Source organism: Anas platyrhynchos, chromosome 9 (genome assembly GCF_047663525.1).
Source record: "Anas platyrhynchos isolate ZD024472 breed Pekin duck chromosome 9, IASCAAS_PekinDuck_T2T, whole genome shotgun sequence".
In the NCBI taxonomy this organism is placed as follows: Eukaryota; Metazoa; Chordata; class Aves; order Anseriformes; family Anatidae; genus Anas; species Anas platyrhynchos.
In genome coordinates this window covers 5,645,096-5,670,323 of record NC_092595.1, presented here as the reverse complement: position 1 = coordinate 5,670,323, position 25,228 = coordinate 5,645,096, and the positions used below count along the sequence as shown (strand labels likewise).

Genomic DNA, 25,228 nt, shown 5'->3' with positions numbered 1-25,228 from the left:
CACAGGCATTGAGATACCCAGTAATATGTCAACACAACAGCATGATCCTACTTCACGCCTCTCAATGCAAGGCAGTGCCTTAGACCCTGGCTAGAAAAGGAGTTCCTGTTATATTCAGGGCCCTGAGAAATTGGAGGCATTTATCCTCCCAGCTGCCATCTGCTCCTGGAAGGTATCTTACAGGAACAGGGAGGGCAGAGTGATTCGTGTTTAATTTGTAGCTCTGGGTGCTTCCCGGCTGGAGCCGACAGGGCGAAAAACACAATGACAATTGGCTTAATTTATAGGGAGAAAATTAGGCAGGTGAAGAGATGGTCCAAACACCAAAGGCAGCTAATGCAGGCAAGCAGTGGTCACAGAAGGTGTGCTATTAAAGCGTTTTCTATCCGAAGTGTCTTTTAATCATACTGCTGCATGCCTACCTAGGCTCTGCAGAGGAGAGACAAAGATGCAGGCTGAAGTGGGCACCGAATTGGAAAGTGTTCACAGACTGATTTGAGAGTAACTTTATCCATGAGGACAGTTTAGAGAAAATGTGTTATTAAAGTACTTTATTTCCATTTAGAGATTCACACAGGCATACACAGACAGTAGGTGGTGACAGCTGCTACCAGAACCATTTGTTATCTTACTCCTGTTCAGCTTTTGACAGTGTAAAATGAATATAAATGCTGAAAAGCTTTACAGAGGTGAACCAAACAATAAAAAGTAGGGAGGAATGAATTCTGTTTAGGTTACTTTAGGGAAGAGCTTTATTTCTGTTTATTCCTGAGGCATGGATATGTGCCGTGTTTCTTACACTGACAATAACGCTTAGGAGATTCGTGCTGGAGTTTACCAAATCCACACAGTCCTAAGGAGGGTGCAGAGGGGAGAGCTTGCAGCTAACTTTAATGTCACATCCAGAAATGGCATGGAATTAAGGCTTCAGCAAATGATTGTTTTTCCCTAATAATCCTGTCCATCACGGCAGAGTGAGCCTTTCACATAGTTTGCCTTTATAAAAGTGGTGAGATATCTCTGTGTTTGGACGTAGTGATAGCAAATCTCTTGGCATCAAAGGGATTAAATTAGTTGGCCTGAAATTATATTGCTTTTTCCAAGCAATCATGACAGCTCTCAAAATCTTGCTACAATACAGTCACATCACACCAGCTGACAGTTGCCACCAAAAAAAAATAATTTTGGCCAGCTCCCGTGAATGCTATCAAAAAAGACTGATGCTCCTGCTTCCAAGTCCAACAGACATCTTGAACTACACGCCTATCAAGAGGAGCTACTGGTATCAGTTTTGACTTTTGTCTGATTGTTCGGTTTTCACATGGAATATTTACATCCTCTTTGTTTGGTTTGATTTTTGGGTGGACTTGCATTGGAGAACTGACAAATTTTGCATTACAAAGGCAATCCGTAAAGGAGACTTCAGTATATAGCACAGAATATAAAGTTCCTTGGAAACTATTGTGGTGTATTGATTCCACAATATATCTTTCATTAGAGAGCTTTGGGGTTTTGTTTTCCTTTTTCTTCTGTACTCCTCACCCAGGCAATACTGATAAGGGGGGCACTCCATAACAGAGACCATTAACAGGAGGCACAGATTCGTAGCATGGCACACAGATCAAGATGAAGTCAAATGGGCAACATTTGCCTAAAACCTTTGTTCCTGATTTAAATGCTATTGAAGCAAATTATTTACTATATGAGAAAGACCCCTGAGTTTGTGCTGAAGGGAGGTAAAGCCTTTATCTGAAGCTGGGCCAATAAACAGGAACGACTTTGGCTTAGGAGTGCTGCAGGGAACATCGTTATCTTCTGTGGGAGGGAAAGATTCACGTCAAGTTTATTTTTATAAAGCAGCATCCACCTAGGAGTGAGCACAAACTAAAATGCTATATCCTCTGAATTTTGTGCACACTTGAAGTCTCAATTTTGCAATTAGGTTTGGGCTTCTTTAATGTTCTGCCCCACATGGTCACCAAATCCCTTTCACGCACCTGCGATTACTGTGGAGACACCTGAAATATAGGCTGGTTATAGCTGAAGAAGGAATTTAAGCCTAGACATAGAGGGGGCTCCAGATAAACCCAGCGGAGATGTGGGGAGAGCAGGCTGAGTCCCACCGTGAGGCCTGTGAAGTTCATCTGGTGCTGCTCACCAGACTCACTCTTTTCTGGCAGACAGCGCTTTCTGAATAGAAATAAGGATCATTTCTCCAATCTTGGCATATCCGAGGTATATCTGGCTCTCTGCCAGTACTGTGTAACCAATAATATCCCCTAGATAGCAAATATGCCCTGCGCACGCATTACTGTTACAAAATCTAGTGCTAACTCTGCATAAAGCAGCTAATATGCCAGAAATATCATATGTGCATATTATTTGAAAAATCCATTGCAGAGCACATTGCAGAAGCTTAGTAAATTTAGTTCTTCTTACCTGACATCTACAGTCAGATTTAGTAGTGAATTATATTTTTTCAATATGTTTTTAGAGAGTTATTTACACAAATCTCATTAACAATAAAGACAGAGGTTTTATATACAATTCCTGCTCTGCTGACTGAAATTACATACCAAGATGTCAGTATGACTTTGAATAGAAGCTGGAAAGTTATGCTGCATGAAATCACATCATTGAGAGCAAACCCTCTCTCTTTTTATTCCCCATGCTTAATTTTTTTTAAGTTTTCCCCCACGGAGACAAAACTATCATTATCTGGTTCTTTGTTACGCTGGTTTTCTGCAGGATTTTTGATAGTGCTTAATAGTTGTAGGGACTGGAACACAGCAGAATACAAAAAGTGGTTTGTTTTCAGCCTGATGTGGGGCTTGCAATCAGATTTCAAAAGTTATTTTCAGAAGTAACCTTCCTTAGCAGACATTTTCTGGGATGCAGTTAATGTTCAACTTGCCAGGTGCCTGATGTGCAATGCAGTGACGTTACCAGGCTGAGTACTTGGATTGCTCTGGAGTGAAGGCATCTGGTTAGGACTGTTGGCTAGTCAGAAGAAAAGACTCTAATTAAATATTTCTTGCCTTTTCAGGTTTGTCCCTCTGATTAGCCACTCTAAAATCACTCCAGGGAAATCCACAAAGTTATCTCTAAAACAGAGAGACATGATTAAACAGTCCTCTGCTGAAAAAAAAAAAAAGAAAAAAAAAAAGAAAAAAAATCAAGGCAATCAGCTCCAGCAAGGCCAGCAGGTTACTGCTACTGCTATATTCAAACTTGCCCTTAACCCTTTCATTCTGGCAGAAGAAAGCACGATTGATCTCAAAATTGCTGAAGACTGTCATTGAAACACACCATTTGACCAAATTTACTCATTTTTCCAGGCAGTTCCGGAGCTAAATTTGCTATCAGATATGTATCTATACACATACAGATAGATATGTATTGGGTATCTAATTCTTTTAAGCAAACTGTACAGTTATTTATGAAGACTCTAATTCTTTAAGACAACCTGTATTCCTGATTTGAATATACACCAAGCCTATAGCAACAATTAGCAGACTGCTGCCTTTGCCAGTTTTGTACAGCTGAACCTTTCCCTTGCTTTCAGTGACACAGCTCTGGCAGCAAGGCATCACCAGAGCTCTAGCTTTATTTTTCCAAATAATACCCACACTAAGATGTAACACCTACCTTCCAGACCAGCATTTCCACTGGTCTTTCACCAAAGCCATGGTGGGTTTGGGGAAAATCTTTTCCTCTCTTTCTCGTTAGCTAATGCCTGGGAGGTCTTTACTCATAAAATTTCTTTGCTTGCTACTGCCAGAATTAAAGCCTTAATTCCACAGCAAGATCTATGTTAAGTTCGCCGTGTCACAGACTTGTTTGGTGACCTTTGACAAAGTACTTTATCACAAGCATTTATATGACCATGCTTTCAGCAATACAGTTATAGGCTCAAACACTCTGAAAGAGAAGCCTCCTTTATCAGTAAAAGTATAACATAATTAGCGTCAGTTCCCCATTAACAAAAAAAAAAAAAAAAATGCAGGTAGCACTTCCATTCCTAATACCTCATTTACACAGAAGGTAATTCTTTGAGTAGGATAACTGGGCAGACTTCTGAAGTTTCCATGTTCCACGTACACAAAACCTCCACTCGTAACAAGGGCTCCTATGAAAACAGATATATCCTTTGGCAGAATTTTTAAAATTCAGTATTATTTCTGGAAAAACATTCCTGTCTACTGACAGGGGTACTCTCAGGTAAATTAAGTCTGCAAGTGAAAAATACTGTTACATTTGCTAGCTATGGTAAAGGCTGTAAAATGGTACTGTTGCAGGTTTTTAACCCCAGATTGGCTTTAAAACTTCACATGTTTAGGTTGTTTCCTTCAATTTCATAGCATCTATAACCTTTTAGACATTGGCAAGATTTCTGCAGACCCGAAAGTGCACCAAAGTCTTAGTTAAAATGTACCCCCAAATTTCCCAGCATGGAATTAAAATCAAATTCAGTGACATAGCTCTGGGAAAAGAAACCCTCAATGGTAAAAAATTTAACTGCCTCTCCAAGCCTGCATCTATATTTGAATGTCCTTGTGACAAGACCTTCAGGTATTCAGAGGAGTGAGATGGAGCTGCTTTTACCTTTTACTTAAAGCAAGAACTCCAAAAACACTAACAGCCCTTTTGATCTTCAAAGGTAGTGTTACTGGGCTGCAGACTGCAGCAGGACAAAGAAAACTCAGTGCTGCTGGGTGAGACATGAAAATTGCAAACAAATCTCCTCCCTGCTCATTATGTCTGTGCATGGCACAGCCTTTCTTCCCTTGCTCTCAGTCCAACAGGTTTTCCCAAAATTACAATCTGTAGCTGCAGAGCTTCCTTTGGATCCCTAGGAAATTGTCCTTTTTCTCTTCCCCTTTGAAACTCAGATGCGAGTCTTTCTAGAACTCTTCTCCTCATCCCCATCTGTGCTGCCAGATCCCAGCTCCCTGTCTCTGTCCTTCAAGATAACAGATCACATGCAGACCAGTGTGATAACCCACCTAAATCCTTCCCTGGAAGCTTCCCCAGTGCTTCCAGGCACTGCCTTTGCCTCACCTCCCAGAGCCCTTCCTCTCATTCAGTGTTCAGCAGCAGACAGGACAACGCAAAGAAACGATCTCTCCCATTGCACATTCAAGTCCTTTTACCAACAGGTCAGCAAAATACAGTAAAGGCTGAAGAAACAAATACCAAAGTTATAATTATCAAAGTTAAAAATAAAAAAGTTTCGAAGTTATAATTTTCAGAATTTGATGTGCTTGCAGGGCTGCACTGAGGTGTTTTGCCCAACAAAAACCCTTCACAGCAGTGTCTATATCACTACCAAAACCAGTCCCTTATACCACCACTGCCATTTAATTTATTGCACGTTTCACTTATAGAAGACACTAGGGCTATCTTGTATATCCACGACCTTTCTGCTAAGCACAAAAGGAGACATTTCTGTGCAATTAGGATGAATCTTGCTTTTGGTGCAAGCTGTTGTTTTTTGCATGGAATTAGAGTGAAGGAGCCCACCTCAAGCCCATAGATCAACAGCAGAAATGCTGCAGAAAAAAATCCCTATGAGACAATTTCTGATCTAAAACATAGACTGCTTAGATGGTCACAAACAGAAGCAAAACCCCTTGAAATATCGCTCTGATTTTGCGAGATTAAACACTGAGTTATTTGTTTGTTTGAACTGTTACTCTGAGATCACTCAGAGGAGACCTGGCAGAACCCAGCCTTCACTGTATTTAAGGATATTTGCTAAATCCTTATTTATTTAGATATGGTTTACAGAGACTTGTGTCTTGCCTTTTGTTGAAGATAACTGAGGGGTTACACGAGTCGAGACATAACTCCTCATATCAGCAGGAAGAATCAAGGAAAGTCTGAATTGTGGCACTTTATACTGAAGGGATCCTTAAATGATTCTTTTCTTCTCACAATCCTTCAAGAACTTGAAAGTCAAGGGAGTAGCCTCAAAGCTCTAATTCCCATAAATTTAACAGAGGTCACAGCATGGCCAATTCAGCTGAAAAGTGTTATTACAAAAAAACTTGATGATACTTTTATGTTCACTGATGTGAACATAATTCTCTGTGTCTTTTAGGTACATATAGCATGTCTTACCCATAGAGACACTTCAGCAGATATATATGGCACCATGAGCAAAGTTAAAAGTGATGAATTCTCTGATTTATAACTTCTACTGATAACAAGATGATAGAAAATCTTAAACGTATGGGTGTTATTATATACACTGTGTAACTTCACAGCAGAGAGGAGATGTGGAAAAAAAAAAAAGGATACTTATCACACCTGAACTAGGGGGACACTTTGCTGAATGACCCTTGACTGGAAAGAATTGAGCTGATCTCTAACCAATGTACAAAATCCTAAAGATGGGGTTAGCTTTGTAGGTGCTAAGGCTGGATGTGGGTCTGTAATCCTTCCTGCTTTGAAGGATTCCGTGCAGGAGGAAAGATGCATACGTAGATGAGCTTTTTTCTTGACGGATTTAATCTTCTAAAGAGGTCTCAACTGCTGAATTGACCTTGCACCTCATAAAGATCAGCCACTGGATGTTAACTAAGAAACTACAAGAAACTAATTAGTGTAACTAAACTTCTTAGTGATGAGGAGCTAGGCAAGCAGGCTATATCCTCCTCCTTCCATTTTAAAGCTTTGGTGACTGGCAGAAATGGACTCAAGTGCAAGTCCCTTGGTTATACACCATTTTTAACGCAGAAGCTGCATTCATCCCCAACAGCCTGCAGCTGCACAGCAATGCTCTCAGGGTCCGCAGCACCGGTCTGCATGTGATCTGAGAGATTAAGCACACAACCTAGCTAAATATGAATTTGTTAATCTTCATTAGAAATCTGCTTTTAAAGTTGATTTGCAGTGAAGTCACTTAGGCAGATGAAATCATTGCGCACTAAACAATCCCGTTAGAGATGTTTATCCAAGCAAAGGACGTTCAATTGCATTTCCATTAGTAGCACTGTATAGTTATTGTCCTTAAAGACAAAGCTCTTAGACTTAATCTATTTGTTTACAGTTGTATCTAATTGCTTACAGTTGAATTTTCTTAAGAACTAAAAGCTAATTTTTAGTACTTTTGGGCATTACAAAATCAGATTGCCTGAAGATTAAAAAAGCACAAGGATTTGAGGATGAAAGGTAGTTCTGCCAAGTTTGTTTGCTCTGCCAATGCTGAATATTCTCCAAAACTTTAACGAGTTGTGAGTTACCTAATTCTAATAATGCTCATTATAGAAATACAGTGAATTTCTGATTAAATACTTTTCTGTGATGAACAACAGGTGATTCATCTATCAAGAAAAGTATCATCTTTTTTCTAAAAAAAAAAAAAAAAAAAAAAAACTTTCTCTCTGCTAAATTCTATATGGCTTGAGAAGATGGGAAAGATGTTTGATCTCATCCTCTCTACCTTCTGTAACAGCTTTCTGGAAGGAGAAGCCATACATTTAATGAGGGGTGGAGATTCTTTGGGGCTTCTTTGACTTGCATCACTCTCTACTTTCCTAGCTGTAGGACTAAGGCAAAGTTCAGCAGTGGCTGTGCAGAAATAAGAAAATAGCTGTCTGAGACTCCTTCAAACATAGTCTCAAGACGGCCACAGATTTTGGGAGCCTGGAGACAAGCCCTAGATTTTGAAAATGGGGTAAAATATAATCTCTTCCTTAACAGTGCTTTTTAGTTTTTAGCTTATTATCTGCTCTTTTGACTATCCCTTCAGGGAAGATGCCATTGCATTTTATTTTATGTTCACATATATTTGTACTGATTTCTGTAGTGCTAACTGTAGTTAAGGTCAGGGTATATTTTACTTAGAAGTCAGTTTTCTCCATTTATCAGTTACAAAGTGCATTTCTATCTAAGAAAAAACATATTATAACTTTAGTAAACAATGCTTTTGTTTCTTGTAAAGCTTTGCAGTAAAGGTGTTGCTACAGGCAAACCCTTTGATTCATCTCCAGAAGATATTTCCAGTATTGCCAGTTTTATTGAGACAAAACTTGTAACCTGCTACTTAAAACTGGGGAAGCCGGATCTTGCTCTGAATCATTCACACAGGTAAGAATGAAGATCGATTAGATAGGCTGCTAAGAGTGGAAACAAAAAATAGTAATAAAAAAAATACTATGAATACATCTTGTGCAAGAATAATCAGTCTAATAATCAGAATAGAGAAATCAATAAACCACTACTAACACGTCACTGATGCTTAGGGCAGAGTAATTCTCAGAATTTGAGGCATTAAGCTGCAATAACCACGTATACATTTACTGCTTTGATGATGCAGTAGGTGAGGATATGCAGATGAGTCGCATAGATAGTTCAGGGCACCCTCAAGATTGAAGCTAGGCAAATATAAACATACCCAGCATTATATGGCCGTAATATTATGAGGTTTTGATCTTTTTAAAGCCAGATTAGGTCAGGGATGACTTAAAATTATTTTCATTAGATAATTCCTTCATGAGCTCAGTTGTGATCCACATCAAAGGCTGCACCACACCAACACATAAAGAAGCCAGAAACAAAGCTTGCACATGGCGGAGCTGAAAGTCCCATTAATTTCAAATGAGTTAGGATTTTGCTGGGTTTGTGCTGCCTTTAATTAGCATTCAGGCATAACGGTAGTTTCTGTTAAGCGCATGCATGTCCTGCCAGCAGCATTTCATTACTGAGGTCTCTGTTCATTTCTTCCCTTGTACAAGATGTATTAGGATGGACACTGCAATTAGCGCAGGGTGAGTTTTCTCACACAATCATCTCAAATGAATGCAAGTACAAAAGAGTAGTTACACCAAAAGAGGAACCACATGCTTATGCCTAATTCGCAGGAGACAGCGGCAAAGAACAATGCACTGGAATAGCAATGTGACGCCATCACGGCAGCAGGTTCGTTTATCTACAAGCAAACAAAGCCATGAGAACCTGAGAATCCTGACATAATGACAAGGTCTTCATCTCTCTTCTACACTCATTTCTACCCCTTTCCCAAGCACTTTTTGTCTATGAAGCCTACCTGAGGCCTATACGCAACTTGTGGTGCATCTTCAGACTAGCTCCAAGGACCATGCTGGGTTGATGTCCTGAATGCCCATGAGTAGTTAGGGCACAGAAGGTGCTCTCCAGGGCACATCTATCAGGCACACAGCCCATATTCTTTTCAGGTGGAGTAGTCTGTTAGGGGACCCAAAGCATAGGAAGTGGGGAAAACTGAGAGATTCCTGTTAAAAACACACGCTCCTTATACACACTAAAAAACAACCACATTTTTTCATAGCTTCTCAAAGACCATGCTAGGGGAAAAAAAAAAAAAAAAAGAGAGAGAAAGAGAGACAAGGTTTGACTGGACTGCAACATCTGGATAAATGGTAATAATGATCTCTTTTCCTAACTGTGATTTCCAAGAATGCTAGAATGAGAAGAGGTAGTGATAGCAGTGCTATGGAAACTAAAACCTATCTTGACATGCTTTGGTCCTAAAACAGAAACCTTGACCTACAGAAACCCAGAAACCATGATCTACAGTGAAAATAAATGCAGTCAGATGGGGATCACTGGCAATCCAAGGAGGGAAAAAAATTTCATTCTTCTTTTCTTACACATAATTATAACAATCTGTACTTAACATTTCGTTACATAGCACAAAGAAAAGTGGCAATCAGTAATGCCTGTCTTCAATATAATTCATTTTATAACTTGCAGAATGGGAATAAATCTAATGACCATGTCTGTTACACTGTAAAATGCAGGAACTAATACACAGAGTATGCCAGTAAAAACTATTCTGAGATGTCATTTACATGAAGACAAAACCTGAAATATAATCAACAGCTATATTTTTCAAAAAGAATAAATAAATTACTCTCAGCTCTCCTACTAAAAATAGCTTACTGCCATCAGTTAAATAGTGCATATAGGATTTTTATTCCCATTGAGTTTTTATGTCATCACTACATTTTAATGGTTTGCTGGTAATCCTTTGGTATTAATCATGAATCCAAATTAAAATATTCATTTCTGCATTTATTTGCATTTACTGAACTATTCTTTCTTTAATTTCATGTAAATTTCACAGCTCCTGCATTCATTTCTGAAGCTTTATTAACCAAAAATCAGCTTTAATATTCTCATACATAGTTGTATCAAATATATATAAGCGGTTTTTGCTTGGAAGGAATCTTATGAAATACCACAAGTAACTAGAGGAAAATTCCAGCAGCACAGTTATAAAAATATTCAAGAACAAGCATCTGCATGGGGATAGCTTTCCCATTCTTAAAAAAAGGAAAGGCAGTACATTTTCTGTCATCAGCTAGATGATAGAATCCTTCTATAGAGATCCTGTTTGAGGAGCAAAGTCTGGGTTCACCTGAAAACCGGCAACTGTGTCCTCAGGTTTCTTAATATCAAAATGTGAGACTGCCTTTAGCATCACTGGCCCACTTGACAATACTGCTTGGGTTCTAAATATTTGTCAGGCAGATATAAAATATTTATTCTTTGCAACCAAACTATTAAAAGCACTTATCTGTCACAGCTCTGAAGAAACGTGCTATGGGTTGACCTCACCAAACAACATCTGTGGTAACATACTTGACCACCACTTTTCATCATAAGGATAGCCATCAAAACAATTCCTAACTTGTAGTCTGAAGCTATAAAATGAATCACACAATATTTACATGCCCTGTGGTCCTTTTGGCCCAGGCATTATGGCATACCAGGGTTTAATGATCTTAATAACCCCATATGGCTTGCTGAGAAATTAGATTTTCCCTTTGGTTGCAGAAGGCAATTTTCAATTATAGCAGATGGTGAAACAGTGAAGGTCTGAGAAGTCAAGAACTGACTAAGAAACCTCAGATTAGTACTTAGGCTTTATATTGCTCAGCCTAATGCCAGTGGTCGAATTTTTGCCCCAAATGAGAGTAATCTTGAAGCAGAGCATAACATTTCAGCAGAGCAGTCCCTCATTTATGTCTGCTCTTCAGAGGGCCAGGCCCAACAGAGGAATCCATAAAGCTGCAGTTGCCATGTGGAAAAACAACCTGCGGTGCATCACGTACACAGCTCGGCAACTGTTAAGATTCAATTTTGTTCAAAATTGGAGAGAGCAATGCTGAACTCCAAGACAATTGAAGACGGAGGATCCTTCAAAACATGATATACATGACTTTCTCGATGAGACTCTATATCCCCTTATGGTTTCTTTGCTTATTTTGCTTTTTTTTTTTTTTTTTTTTACACCTCCAAGCAATCTAAAATTAATCTGCATTGACACATGTGACTCGCTGTTTGCACATGGGGAAAAAAAGCAGAGAACCTTTCTATTGGAAACACGATTTTCCCTGCTATATTTCTGCTTCCTCAGCTGTTATGGTCCTCATGGCACACAAGATTTGAAGAATGACAGACACATAGCTTGATCCAGTTCCGTCACCATAGACTGGTGTTCACAGAGATCTTGTATATGGATTAAAGACTAGAAGATGTTGATGTTAACATCATCCTCCCAGCAGCAAGTGATAAAAAGCATTTTGATTCATCTCTGCCCACATCTGATCGCTCCTTTCCTGGTTGCTGGTGCCATTTCCTCTGGAAATAAGCTGCTCAGCCAGGGAACAGGGCTGCCTTCCACAACTCATCCCAATGATCCTGCCATCACACCATCAGAAGTCCACAGCTGGTGGTGGGAGGTGCTCTGGGAAGTGCCCCCATGAAGGACATTTGCAACCAGCCTCCAGCCAGGACATCCCCAGGGTTCATTCCTTGCCTTTCTCCCCACAAACTCCACCTGGAAGTCATGTAAGGGTGAGGAATTAGGCACTGCAATGGATTTCACTAACACTGCCTCTAAGTAATGCCTGAAAATTGAGTTCATTATCATGAAGGATGCTGCATGGAGCTCTTCAAAATTCTTTGGGGGTTAGCAAGATTTTCCTGTATCCTTTTAGGCTGCTTCACAGCTCTGACCCACTGCCAGTATTCTCCCTCCCTTCCAGAAAGGCAATGCATAGGGAATGTAATAAATCTGTGAAGCTTTTCCTGCTCTGCCTTTTTATGTGTTCGATAGAAGGCAGAGCTCTCTAATGCCTCTTGCACAATTCATAGGGAGACACATGAAGTAGAAAATAGCACCTCTGTTAAGTAGTGCACGATTGCTTTAGTGATGACTTAACAGAGGGAATCTCTTAGGGAGGCACAGTGGGGAAAAAAAGAAAAAACCCTCGTGCAGCACAAGCCTTACGGATTTGATTCTAAATCCTCTACATTTTTCCCAATGACTTTTCAAACAGTCTTAGAAGGTTTAAACTAATTATTAACCATCAGGCTTTATGCAACATCTGTCAGAAAAAAAAAATGAACCTCAAAACTTGGTCCTTGAATTATAGACAGGATAAATCAGGACTCTTTAATCCAGATTACTGAATTTTTAGTCTGCAAACTCTGAATTAATCAGCTATTTCTTAATTCCCTATCTTCCTTGTTTCACAGCTTTAAACAGGACTGTATTAAAGTATGTAGAACAATGCAATCCTGGTGAAATATTAAGTAATAAAAAATAAATAATGCAACGATGCCATAATACAACATAGTCAGTGGGCATTAAAAAAGAGAAAGAAGAAGAATTTAAGAAAAGCACAGATTTTTAGGTAAAAGTATAAAAAGAAGAAACATAATGGCTGATGCTGCTAATCTGTGGGAAGCCTGTAATGTAATGTATACTTTGCTCTAAACTACTCTCCTAATCACTTTACCTCCTCAGAAAAGGGAAGAGAAAGAGAAGAATTAGCAGCATCTAATTACTTCAGCAATTGTGTTAGGCATATTGCAATATACATAATAGATGAGATATTATTAATACAAAGCTATTCCATTGAGATTCTCTGGATAATATAAACCAGAAGTACGCTTAAAAAATAATTCCTTCCCATACCACATTTCAAATATTTCCATGTACTTCAACTTCATGGGTTTTTTTAAATTAATTTCTCTGAATTCTCTGATTTCAACTCTCAATCCTATGTTATTTCTAGGTCAGTTATATGAGCAGCATAGTTCCTATTTCACGTGCTGAGTCTTTTTTCATTGAGGTCAAAGGCTATATTCCCCTTGACTTCGATAATGTTACATTGCAAGAACATTTATCTACACAATGTGTGGTGGGAACCTACTTATTCTTGCCCTGCAAGAAATATGGTTCCTCTTGGAAGGAAGAGTCTAGCAACACCAAACTGTTTTATAAATTCTGAGATGCACAGCAGCAATCAGAAGGTGGTCAAGAAAAGAAAATGGCATTTGTATAGCTAGGAACATGTTGTACAAACATGACAGGGAATGCAGACTATCTCTGCTTGTGTTAAGATGCGTTAGGAGCTTTGAAACATGTTTTTCCTAAATATCTTTTTGTTCTGGACAGGAGAACATTCTCCTTTTTACTACCTTCACAGCCGAGGAATCGAGACCTGCATAGCACATTTATCTTATGCTTGCAATTCAAAGCAAATAGCTGCTGCAAAACCTTTTAGCATGGCAGTTATATTTCACTTTAGTGGCAGTGAAAAGGTGTTGTGTGTGTGTGAAAGCTTTATTGGGATCCCTCATTTCCTCCCTTTCTATCTGTTCAAGTATGAAAACTTCATGAGATGATTTCTTCTGTGCACTGAAGGTTTTTGCCTGTAGGTGCCATAACTGCACTTATTTCTGTTTGGTTGTACAAAATAAAAATAATCTGACTGCACAGACAGGTCAGATGTCCTTCTTCACCATCAGAGGTCCTGTCTTACCACATAAGTCTGGTAAAACCTTTCCTGCCTCTGTTTGTAGCTGCTGGTTAGTTCAGTGGTGATGACCGTATCAGATGGGATTCCTAATGAATTATCAGATTACCACCAAAAAGACCCATCCTGTTCACTGCCAGGCTTGCCTCAAACTCTATTCTTCAGCATAGCCACCCCTATAACTACATCAGCTGTGTGGTCCTGCCCCTTTGTCCTCCAGCTTGTTTCTCTATATAACTGCTGTTTTCTGATTTTGCTCATCACTCCTTCAAATGGGGTGGACAGGGCAGGGCAAGGAGGGAAGGGTGCTTTCCACTCACACCGGGGAAAGAGGTTCCTGGGCACAAGGCAGGGTGGGCACAGTCACAGCCAGGCATTGGTGGTGCTGGGAAGAAAACATCCCTCTGGGCCCATGGGTCTGAACCTGTCCAGCCAATGAGAGACTGAGAAGAAGAAGAGACAGAGACTTAGGAGAAAGGCCCTACCTCCCTCACATATCCTCATGAGAGCCTCCTTCACATGGCTCTCCTCACTGCAGCCACGCTTCTTCTCCCTTTGCTCATTACTGCATGATAGCACTGAATCCACCAGAAGAAAACTGAGTGAGAATACAAAGTTGGCTGCAAGGAAATGCACTGCCATAGGCTCCCCAAATAAAACCTCCCAAATCCCAACATAGCTGCACACACACACAAAGTGCAGGGAAATAGGGTGAGGTCAATTCCTGGCTACTGTAAGTTCAGGAATTTGTCTGTAGTAGAGCTGAACTCTTAAACCAGCTGGTGATCCAGCCCTTGGGATCACAGAACAGAGCACAGCAGACGCAAACAGCTGTAAGAGTAGTACTACACTGCAGATAATATGCTACCTGCCATGTAGATGAAACAAGGGAGAAGAAGAAAGTTGAGCTTCAATCTAATTGTACAGCAGCCAGGATTTGTCAGGTTCATCTGTAAGCATATTGGGGCTGGATCACCAGCTCTACTGATTGACAGTATTCACTGAAGATAAAAGCATTGTATTAGTCTACAGCAAGTGAATACATGGTTCTGCTGAGTACTGGTTGACATGTTACTTGTGCTGACATTGTATTAATGCTGTGGTGGATGCCTCAGCACCTCCATTTGTACAGTCACTGTACCAGCAACATGTGGACATGCAACACAAGAGCAGTCGGCACAGCAGTGCACTATGTGTCTCTGCACAGACACGTATACTGCTTTAGCGCTGAATTTTTATTTCTGGCAAATCACTTAATTCCTCTCCAATACTCACAATTGACTATTAAAATGTATTTGTACAGAAGACCACATCGTATTGAAAGATGACATGGACAACTAAGAAAAGGAAAAAGCCTCTGTCACTCTAATTTAACAAATAACATCTTGCACCTCTACTAACAAGCTAGCTTTTACTTCCAGTACTAGCAAGAAAAATGAGTTATCTGCTTCAGTAGTGAAGTGTATTTTTTCACCTGCTTCATCTATAGAATCATCTTGCTGACTTTTTCTTGGCCTATAAAGGCCAAGTACAAATGATGCAGTGGATTGTAGTAGAGGCACTTTTTCATGTCAGTCAGATTAGAGTTAAATCCCCGTTGCATTTGGGAAGGACTTCAACAGACAATGTATACCTTAGAGAAAAGGCAATGTGATTTCCAGCAGCCAGTTTTTATGTAGTGATCCGAGTTTCTTGCCGTACCTGTTTCCCTAATACTGGGCAGTAAGATTGAAAGAAACACCTGGAGAGAGAAAGCCACAGACTAATATGTGCATCTTTGATTCACATACTCCAATTGTTATGATGGGGAGAGAGTTGATGCCTTCCTCTCCCCCCACTCCTTTCAGTTAGAAGAAAGATAATAGGACAAACACTATTATTTTTAAGAGAAGATGTCAAGATGAAAAAATGAAAATGTCAAAAAAGAGGCTGATATACAGCATTACTTAAGGACTGTTTTGTTGAGAAAAACTGACCAAATGATTTACGAAAGGCTTTTAACAGGGCAGTCTTTGGATTACAGTGAAGATGAAAAATAAATGAAAATCTATTTCAAGTTTACTTTAACCTAGTCATTTGACAGATGGGGGGCAAACCTGGCAAGAACACAAGTTTTAATCTTCAGGTGTCGTGACTTTATTTGCAGTTTTGTGGATTAGGAATTCTATTTGTGCAGAATAAGAGCTGTCCATTTTCAGATGTTTCCTATTGAAGTGACTTTTTCTACCTGAAGATCCCTGAGAGGCACACGAGTTGGAAGACCAAAGGACCGATGCTTCTGCTCACGGCACAAACCACCACACACAGAGATTGTCCTGTGAGCGGCAGCCGGTGTGTCCGCTGCCTTCCTACCTACCTCATTCTTCTGTCAAGCCTCCCTCTTGAAGCACATCCCTCCTAATTAATTACTGGATTAACCAGCCTAGTATTGAGACTGCCCATGGCTGGAGGTGGATCTTGGAGCACGGACTTGTTCTCAGTATGCACAGCCTGGCACATTGCTGCCTGGCCAGATGGGTCCCCCATCTGCTTCGATTTGAAGGAGAACTTCCTGGAATTAGGGTTTTCCTCTTAACCTTTGTTTGTATAATTCCTTTGCTTCTTATTTTCACTGTTTTTTCCTTTACACCAAAAGCATCTGAAGTATGTCAGAGTCAGATTTAAATGCCAAAGGGAAAACTGCACAATTTTTGTGCACGCGTGGCATTAATTGTCACGGTTCTGCATTAAGGCTGCTAAACTGGAGCTGTATTAGTACAGCAAGGAACTCCTTTTGGGTAGAGAAGTCATCAGAAAGAAGTCAGCAGAAATCATTTCTAATGTATAGGCTCCAGAGAACCTAGTAGACTGCCATATAGTCAAAGGTAGCTTTCTGATGTTTGCTCAAGCTATTAGAGCATGCTATATTTTTCAGGATAGAATTTATAGGTCAAGAGAAGCAGTTCATCTTTCTCAGACTAGTAAGAAATCAAGATGGAAAGCAGAGATCTGATACCTAATTCTTTGAAAATCTGCTACAGTTCTATATTTATTATAAGCCTATCACAGTACATCCTGCTCAAAGACTTACAGGAAAATGTGTTGCTAACTACCAGGGAATTATTGATTTTTTAATTTTTGCCCTCATAGTGCTATTGCCTGGCTGTGGTAGAACCGCTAACTTGAAGAAAAAAAGAAAAAAAATCAATATTACTATTATCAACTGTTGACTACAGTTTACAGCAGCAATAATCTCCTTTAAAATAGCTTGCAGAAGTACCAGTTGTCATCTAAGTAAGGCATTACTGCCTTGGTCGAATCATTAAATGCTAGTAGTATTTGATCTTTTGACAATTTCTTTTTGGTTAAGTTTTGGTGACCATTAGTATTTTCTGAACTTCACACCTGAACCATATTTGGCTGAGAACCGGCCTGTTTGCTGCTGCCATTATTGTTGTGTTACTGACAGGAGTGACTCATTTACCCCGTTAACATAAGTGGGTTAACATCCAGTGCTGTTCTGTATGCTAGATTTTAGTGCACTAAAAGTAATGTGCCTCCCATCATCAAGATCTGCGCTTCCTTCAGTTCTGCACAAACCACAGGTAGCGCTTGAAGGCACTGGAATCCAAAACAACTAAGCTTCAGACAGCTTTAAGCACTGTTCCTGGAGATGTTTTGTTTAAGGGAACATACAAGTCATCTTTGTAATAGAAGGCAAAGCATCAATCTCTTTGTTGATGTGGTAAGCTGTTATTAAATACTTATAAAACAAGTAAATAATGACAAATATTTAATGTTGCATCCCAGAACATGCTTTATGTATCTTTTTCTCCAAACTCTGGGAAAAGTGCTGACCAGAGAAGTGGCCACACGTTGGAGATCTCATGAGTGGAACTAATTAGATGTAGATGGAGCTGTCATGCTTGCCCTTCCCCTGCTTATACCAAAAGGATACCCTGCTTGCCAATCTAACCACTTGGCTTATGCTATTTTTACCCCTACAGCCTTTTCTGTTATTAGCTTAAAGCCTATCATTTGTTACACCTGGAATTGCATCTGCTAAATTTAAGGGTATAAGAAGCATGCTGAGGGTCCACCCACACAGAGCCTATCATTGATACTGAAAATATTTAAAAATCTAAGTTAGCATTAAAATTAATTGTAAATGCATTGTGGTTCCAAGAAGACAGGCCACATAAATTCCACTCATGTTTCTGAAGGTAGGGGGTCAACAAGAAGTTTTAGTGTGGCACTTTTACTTATGTTATGCTCAAGCTAAAGGCAATATAGCATATTACAACATGAACTTTTTTTAAAAGTGTTTCCATAACAGTACACAAAACCCTAATGAAACTGCATTTATAAATATAACCTCAATAAAAATTTTAATAATGCTTGTTGTCACAGTTGTCAAGAGAGAAAATGATAGTTCATATTACATTCGAGGCATACAGAGTGACTGTTGAGATGTGTAGCAGTATATACTGGATTCATCTTAGTCATAGTTTATTAGTGGCTTTTTAATGATTTAAGAATTTGAGATCTAAACTTGCCCATCTCTCTTATCTTTTAAAGGAGCATTTTTCTGAACCCAGCCTATTTCCGGAATCACCTGCGTCAAGCTGCCGTGTTTAGGTGTTTAGAGAGATACTCTGAAGCTGCAAGGTACTCTGGCACTTGTGGATTTATAATGGTTTCTCCACATCTCTTTCATTCCAGCTCTCAGTAGTAAGGTTATCATCATATACCCAGGCTTTTAAAAGTCAGTGGGAGCTTTGTGTATATGATCTCACATGCAGCAGAGCTCCAATCCTCCCAGTCAGAGTAACATGAATAATCCCAATTATGTCCCTGGTTGAGGTTAGACTAACACATATAGAGGTACTTACTCTCAGGTGTAGTGGTGAGCCCTGGTCAGGTCCCTGGGCTACACTGGGGCAAGAGCTACATGCACACAAGCATCTTCTACTTCCTGCTTTCCCTGTACCTTGGGCAGAAGCTCAAGTGTGTTCTGAGCAGATTTAAAAAAAAAAAAAAAAAAAAATCAAGATCTCAATGTACACTGTGATATGCTGCAAAATTTAGCCTGGGTGCAGCTGATGAGACTGCTGGTGTGAACAGAAACTGCTGGCAGGAGAAAATTCTGCAAGAGGAAGCTCTGCTTGCATGCGTGCATTACACTGCCAAAAACTGAAAGTTCCAACACGCAACAGAAGTTTTTAAACCACTGAACATGCTTAAATGAAAGAAATGCACAGGGAAATGCAATGGCAGCTTGCTATGTATCATCATTACTGCTAACATTAGATACTTACAGAGGACTGTTCAGCTGAAGACCACAAGGTATAGCACAAAAATATTTTGCAAATCATTAGCTAACTAATGGCAGAACAGTCATCGCAAATTAGGCAAGAGACTAAAAGGGTTACATTGCTTATCATTTAAGATACATGCTAGTGGTAGAACTCTGAAGCTATTAAAATAGCAGGAAAACAGTTTGAATGAGAAGTGGAAAGACACTTTATCAAAGCAGAGTTGCAGAAAGGATTTGGGAAGATGAACACCAATTTTCTGTGCTGGACTCCAGCCAAAAAAAAAAGGCAAACAAAAAAACAGGGACAAACAGTTTCCTTCTGTGGGACAGCATCAAGAGTGTATCAAAGTGAAATGCACTGGATTTCACATGCCAGGAAGAGAAGAAATCAGTTCTCCAAGACAATTAAATTTTTGCTAATTTCTTTGGAAATACTAACTCAGATTAACCTGGAATATTTCACTTACTGTATTTTTTTAGGAAAAAAAAAAAAAAGGAAAGAAGAAAAAAGCCTCACTTCTCAAACAAACATCTTTCAAACTAAGGAATAGAAACATTTTGTTCAAAAACACTCTAGCATTATGATATTTCCCAGGTCTCCTTTTATATAGCACTGATCAGGGTCTCTTCTTCCCAAAAAAACTTGTTGTGGTGTTGATTCAGAGAGAAATTGTTACCTACAGTCATCAGCAGCTGAGGTCCACTGATCAGACAGACATTTTAGGGTGGTGTTAGTCCAGTATGTTGTTTTGTGACAGATAGGGAGGGAATCCTGTTCAGGATGCTGTCAAACCCAGAAGTTCACTAGTATCCTGACAGGTGAAATACAAGAAGATTTTGTTTTGTTTGTATGTTGGTTGGTGTTTGTTTTCCCCTTGAAGTCAGGTTGATGATTTAAAAAAAAAAAGTTAAAAAAACACATTTTCAGAAACTGGTATTTCAGAAGAAATACCTTAAAATGCCTATATTTAAGAAGACAGTATGAACCAAGGCGTTCATAAATATGATTTCAAAAATGAAGAAAATTGTGGATGGTGTTACTGCAGATAAGCAATCAGTAAGTTTACTACATCAGCAGGCAAGAGGGATCTGTGTCAGCCTTTTTTTCCCCATATTGAGATGCTTTCAGGAAACTAGATGATTTTAAATGAGATTATGTATTCTGTAAAGGAGAGGAACATTCTGACAGACTGAATCCAGAGCGGTTCCAAAAAGCAGCGACTATAGCAGCATTCAGAGTTTAGCCTAGTTTAACATAGTGTTATAGCAACTGTGCGGAGCTGCTTTTGCAGGTTGTGTTAAACTAAGCTTAGCACCACTTATGGCATCTCATTGGAGTCACTGGTCTTAGTCAAACCCCATTAGAGATGCAGCATGCACTCCACCCATTACAGGCTGCAGCAAGCAGACATTTGGTTGCATTTTCTGGAAATATGAACTTGGTTTTTATCATCATAACCTGTCATTTATTTCTGCTTGCTATTTGAGTACTCCTTGCTTTTCTATCCCCAGCATGTGTTTAAATCACTGTATACCCTGTTAAATACACCCAGAACACCGTATGGGTATGTGAACAGGAGGGGTTGGTTGTAAACAGTACTGCTTGGCACAAACAGCACAGATAATGACATTTAACTCAGCCTACCTATCAAGCTGAGATCCCCTAAGATTTCATCTCTGAGGATATACCAGACCAAATTATTTGGTTCAGAGAAAGTCAAAAGCTAGAGTAAGGTCAACTGTAATTTAAGCATCTCCCAAGTTTCTCTGTGTGTAACTTTCACTAGTGCTTGTCAGCCCACAGAAAGCACATGAAGGAGTTTGAATGCAAGGACATATGAGTTAGTATAAGGCAACTGATATGCCCACATCTGCATCACTCCTGAATTTTGTTGACTGCATAGCGATCCTTCAGGGTAGTACTGTAATAGGGTGCTACCACGTAGAGTGCAGCCTAAGGCCATTTGGCATCGTAAAGCAGTCTTAGAAGCACCATGTGGGGTCAGAGCATCTGCAAATGATGAATTCTGAAGTGGTGCAGCCACTTTCACTGAGGTGTCAGCTAGTAAATATATTTATCCTCTATTGTTCAGAGACTGCTCTTGACAAGCACAGTAAAGATTTAAACCTCAGAAGGGAGCAAACCTATTTCAGCTGAAAGACCATCTTGGCCTTTGAACAAATGGGCATAAATTCATTATACATAAATTTAGTCTGGAAGTTACCTAGAAGTTTTAGACATTACAAGGCATTTAGGCTCAGGATCGTCCTCGATAGCAGCTACCGAAAGTACCCTGGCAAGGGAGACAGAGTCACAGCTGATCAGAAAACCACTTAATAACCAGAATGGAAAGTTCAGAAAAGGGTTCTGGGCTCACTTCTCTAACGAAGAAGAGAAAAGGCTCTTGGAGAAGGCTGAGGGGGCCCTGCCTTCCTGGGGATGTGGAGTCAGCTTCCTTAGGGAGAGATGAGACAAAGGATGTGTATGTGCAAGGGGACATGCAAGCCACAGAACAGCCTGGGAAGTCCATACTAGTCCCAAGGACAGAGGAGCCAAACCACAGGATGCTTTCAAGGGTTACAGTGCTAGAAAGGGGACAAACACCCTAGGGTGACCCTCAAAACTCCTGGAGAAGGAGGCATCGGAGCCTGCATGTTCTCCGAGTCCCCAAGCCTGGCGGGCTGTGACCCCACAGCTGCCTGTCACACATCTGCAGTGAGAGGTCTGACCAGATGAGCAACAAGGCATGAAAGCAATTTTTCTTTCTCACTCAGATAGTGCAGCCTATTGCTGACACTGAAACAGTGGTAAGGTGAAGATTCGTAACTTACAGAAAAAGCTGGCTGCCTATTTGCTTTGCATCTGAAGTTTAAACTACAGAAGGGATTTTGCCCCTTTTTATCATTAAGCCGTATAGCTCTCATCTTTCTGCTAATCAAATCGCTGTGCTGATTTAACAGTGTCACTGTGTTCTGTGAAAAGCTTAAGATAGCTCTTTTATCACCAGCTAGAACACTAGTGACTTGAAATTAGTTGTATACATGTAAGGGAAAACAGACTGTCTGTCCCTCTGCCAGAACAAACAACTCATCTTCATCTGACTGCACAGAGTAGGGGTAAGCAATCCTTAAGGAGGAAGGAGCTTTAGGATTTGAATAGCTGCAGCATGGCTGACTCAGCTTTTTGACATTCCTATTCAAGAAAGCCTAGGTAATCCCACCAGCTGTAAAGCGAACCAGGTCTGCCAGGAGCAGACCTCAGCCCTCTGTGTGAATCCAGGGGCTGTTTCAGTCAGAATGGAGAAGGCAGCAGGTAAAGCTGCACAGTTCGGGTTAGTTGGTATATTCAGCTTCTCTTCACAAAAGCTGCACAGTTCGGGTTAGTTGATATATTCAGGTTCTCTTCACAGAGCCAGTGGTGGCACAAAGGCCCACCCCATGCGAGCTGATGTGAGCAGGCCCACCTCTCAACTCTGCCTGGGCCCGCTCTTGGAAGAAGAGGAGAAAGTTCATATTCCTTCCCCATCCTAATTGTTTCTACTTTTCCTCAATGGAAATAAACAAAAGGGAAATTCTGTAAAAAGAAAAAAACATTGGTTGTCATAGAAACACCAGCACGGAGGGGACTCTCACTGCCGGGGCGCGTGGGCTCAGCACAGGCCCCAGCAATGGCGGGTGCCCCACATGTGGCTGTGTAGGGTCAGGCAGCAGCGAACCCCCCACGGCCACCCTCAGCAGCTCTGTTGAGGAGAAGGGAACCTCCACTGCTGGCCAGGGCATTGCACAGGCAGTGCCCCTGGGCCAGGGGTCAGCAGGGAATTGGGTCCGGTTGTCCCCACACCGAGCCACCCGAGCTGTCCCATGGGATTCGTGGCTGGCCGTGTCCCCAGGGTGACATTTCAAATGGCACACCTCATAAATTGTGTCTAGGAAAGCGGCTTTGACAAGCGCTGGGATCAGTCAAAGCCCAAAGGAAAGCCCACACTGCCTATTATTTAATTTGACACCAACATATGAGGTTAGCCTCTGTCTAGAATTACTGGCCGTTATTTCTGCACCGCGCACATTATTCTTTATCACTTGAGACTGTCCAGGTGTCAAACAACAGTGTGCTCAGGCAGGCAGTCATATCAGGGACAGGAGGAAGCCTCCACACCAGTTTTTCCACGATCACTGCCGCCTGTTAGAAGTAAATACAAACACTGACAACAGCTCAAGGCACATCCCCAAACCAGGGAGCATGAGGTGCAAAGAGATACACGAGAGCAGAGCACCAGCTGGAGCACGGAACAAGCACAGTCCTTGTCCCTCAAACTTTCATTGTACTTCTGCCATTAAGCAATTCATCCCAGTTACCCCATCCCTTCCCAAAACGTCTCTACCATGAAGCTGCCGCAGCATCAGGGCCTTCACAGCTCCAGTGATCTGTGCAGCATGCCCATACTCACTGCTGCTTGTTTCATGTCCAGTCACAGACAGCATGAGATTTTGCTGGGCTTAGCACCCTGTTGTCTTGAGCATGCCCCACCATTTTAAAAGACCTCTCATTTCCCCACGTTTTGCACAGTTTTGCAGATGTGAGCTGAGGAAAAGCATCCTCTGTGTCTTTACATGGCAGCTGCCCTTAAATAGGAAACATCCATTATCACGGTACAGGAAGCTCAAGACAATACAGAAAGTTGTTACCTGCATGCAGCCACCAGACAGATAATAATACTTGTAATAAATATATTACAAATGCAGGTGCCATTTTCCTTGCAGGAAACATTTCTACTTTTAGCAGTGGGCTAGTGTCCCAGAGACTTCAGCAAGACAGCTAGCATACCCCATTGCCAACCTGGAAGGGTTTGGCAGGACAGAAGAGTTTTATAGTAGCTCCCCAACACATTTAAGGTTCACTGGTAAAATGTTTGAAAGGGAGTTTTAGTTAGTTATCTGAAGGCATTAGCAATGTTAAGGCGTTCTGCACAGATAGCAGAGGGATTGCCACAACACTTTTTGCTCCATTTGGGGACAAGATCATGGACAGCTCAATCCTCACACCACTATTTTTCTTCCTACTCAATATTCTATAGTTCTGTTTATCTCTCATCTAATGGTTTTCATGTATCCCCATAAACCTCAAAGTAATAACCTTACATTTATTTAAGATATAGAGAGATGTTTAAAATTTAACTGCTATTATTATCCACTATTCAAATGGGATAATTGCAGTACAATAACTACTTTATTCTTATTCCAGCTATAAACATCATTTTCCCTTTCTAATCCCAGAAAAAGATAAGAAAAAGTCATCCAGAATAGTTTTTTATTTTCTCCCATATTCTAATGCTAAGCCTGAGATACAAGATAGATCTCAAATACCCAGGTGTCTCCATCATAAATGATCTTAACAGGAATATTAAAGTTCCTGTTAAATCAGAAAGGAGTGGTGGTGGAGAACAGATACACTTACCACTTCCAAACAGTAGCTCTGTACACTACCAAAGCCACATGGCACTGGCTGAGGCCTTCTATTAGTACCACTTACTGCAGACCAGGTGAGATCACTTGAAGTAGGGAGCAAAGGTAATTATCTGCCACTTATCAGCCTCCTGATCTGAGCAGCAATTGGGGCTGAATAGCATAGAAGTGTGAAAGTCACTGTAACGTGCATAGGCTGTGATTATTCCTAAGGCCCTTCCATCTGCAGAGAGCTTCTCTCCCCCTCAGGGTTCCCTTCCTTTCTGAGAAGCTCAGGGGGAGCTCAAGGAGCTCAAGGAGCTGACCTTGAGCCTTGCCCTTATGTTTTTTCCAGTGATTACAGTGGTAAACGAGCACACATCTGTTTAGCAACAATGCTAATTTCTTGTCTTCTTTGGAAACACGACACTTTGGTGCATTCCAGAACAGCATCCGCACCATCCATTTTCTTGTCACAGACTTGCATGGCCGCTGCGAAGGATTTGGCTGCACACTCGCTGTTAGTGTCAGCAGCTGTCAGGCAGCAAAAGCCACCTTTGACGCTTTTATTATAAGGCCTATACATTTCTGCAGATGGGCTGAGGAAGACAGTTTGAGATCTGTGGTGTGCTGTTCACTTGCACATATGGAAATATATCTTATTGTTCTGCAC

The 25,228-nt window shown here is 40.6% G+C and overlaps 1 protein-coding gene and 1 long non-coding RNA gene across 3 annotated transcripts in view; one reads left to right on the top strand and one right to left on the bottom strand.

Annotated features, from left to right (window-relative positions):
- Positions 1 to 24,645, bottom strand: part of LOC140003187 (uncharacterized) — a 54,394-nt gene extending 29,749 nt beyond the window's left edge. The window contains exon 1 of the long non-coding RNA XR_011811377.1: positions 24,569 to 24,645. This is a non-coding gene — a long non-coding RNA (uncharacterized lncRNA). The remainder of the gene's footprint in view (positions 1 to 24,568) is intronic.
- Positions 1 to 25,228, top strand: part of SPATA16 (spermatogenesis associated 16) — a 93,831-nt gene that overhangs the window by 24,116 nt on the left and 44,487 nt on the right. For both annotated transcript variants that reach the window (XM_072042476.1, XM_072042475.1), the window contains exons 3-4: positions 7,949 to 8,094; positions 18,375 to 18,464. In XM_072042476.1, the coding sequence (XP_071898577.1) occupies positions 7,949 to 8,094; positions 18,375 to 18,464 (236 nt within the window). The remainder of the gene's footprint in view (positions 1 to 7,948; positions 8,095 to 18,374; positions 18,465 to 25,228) is intronic.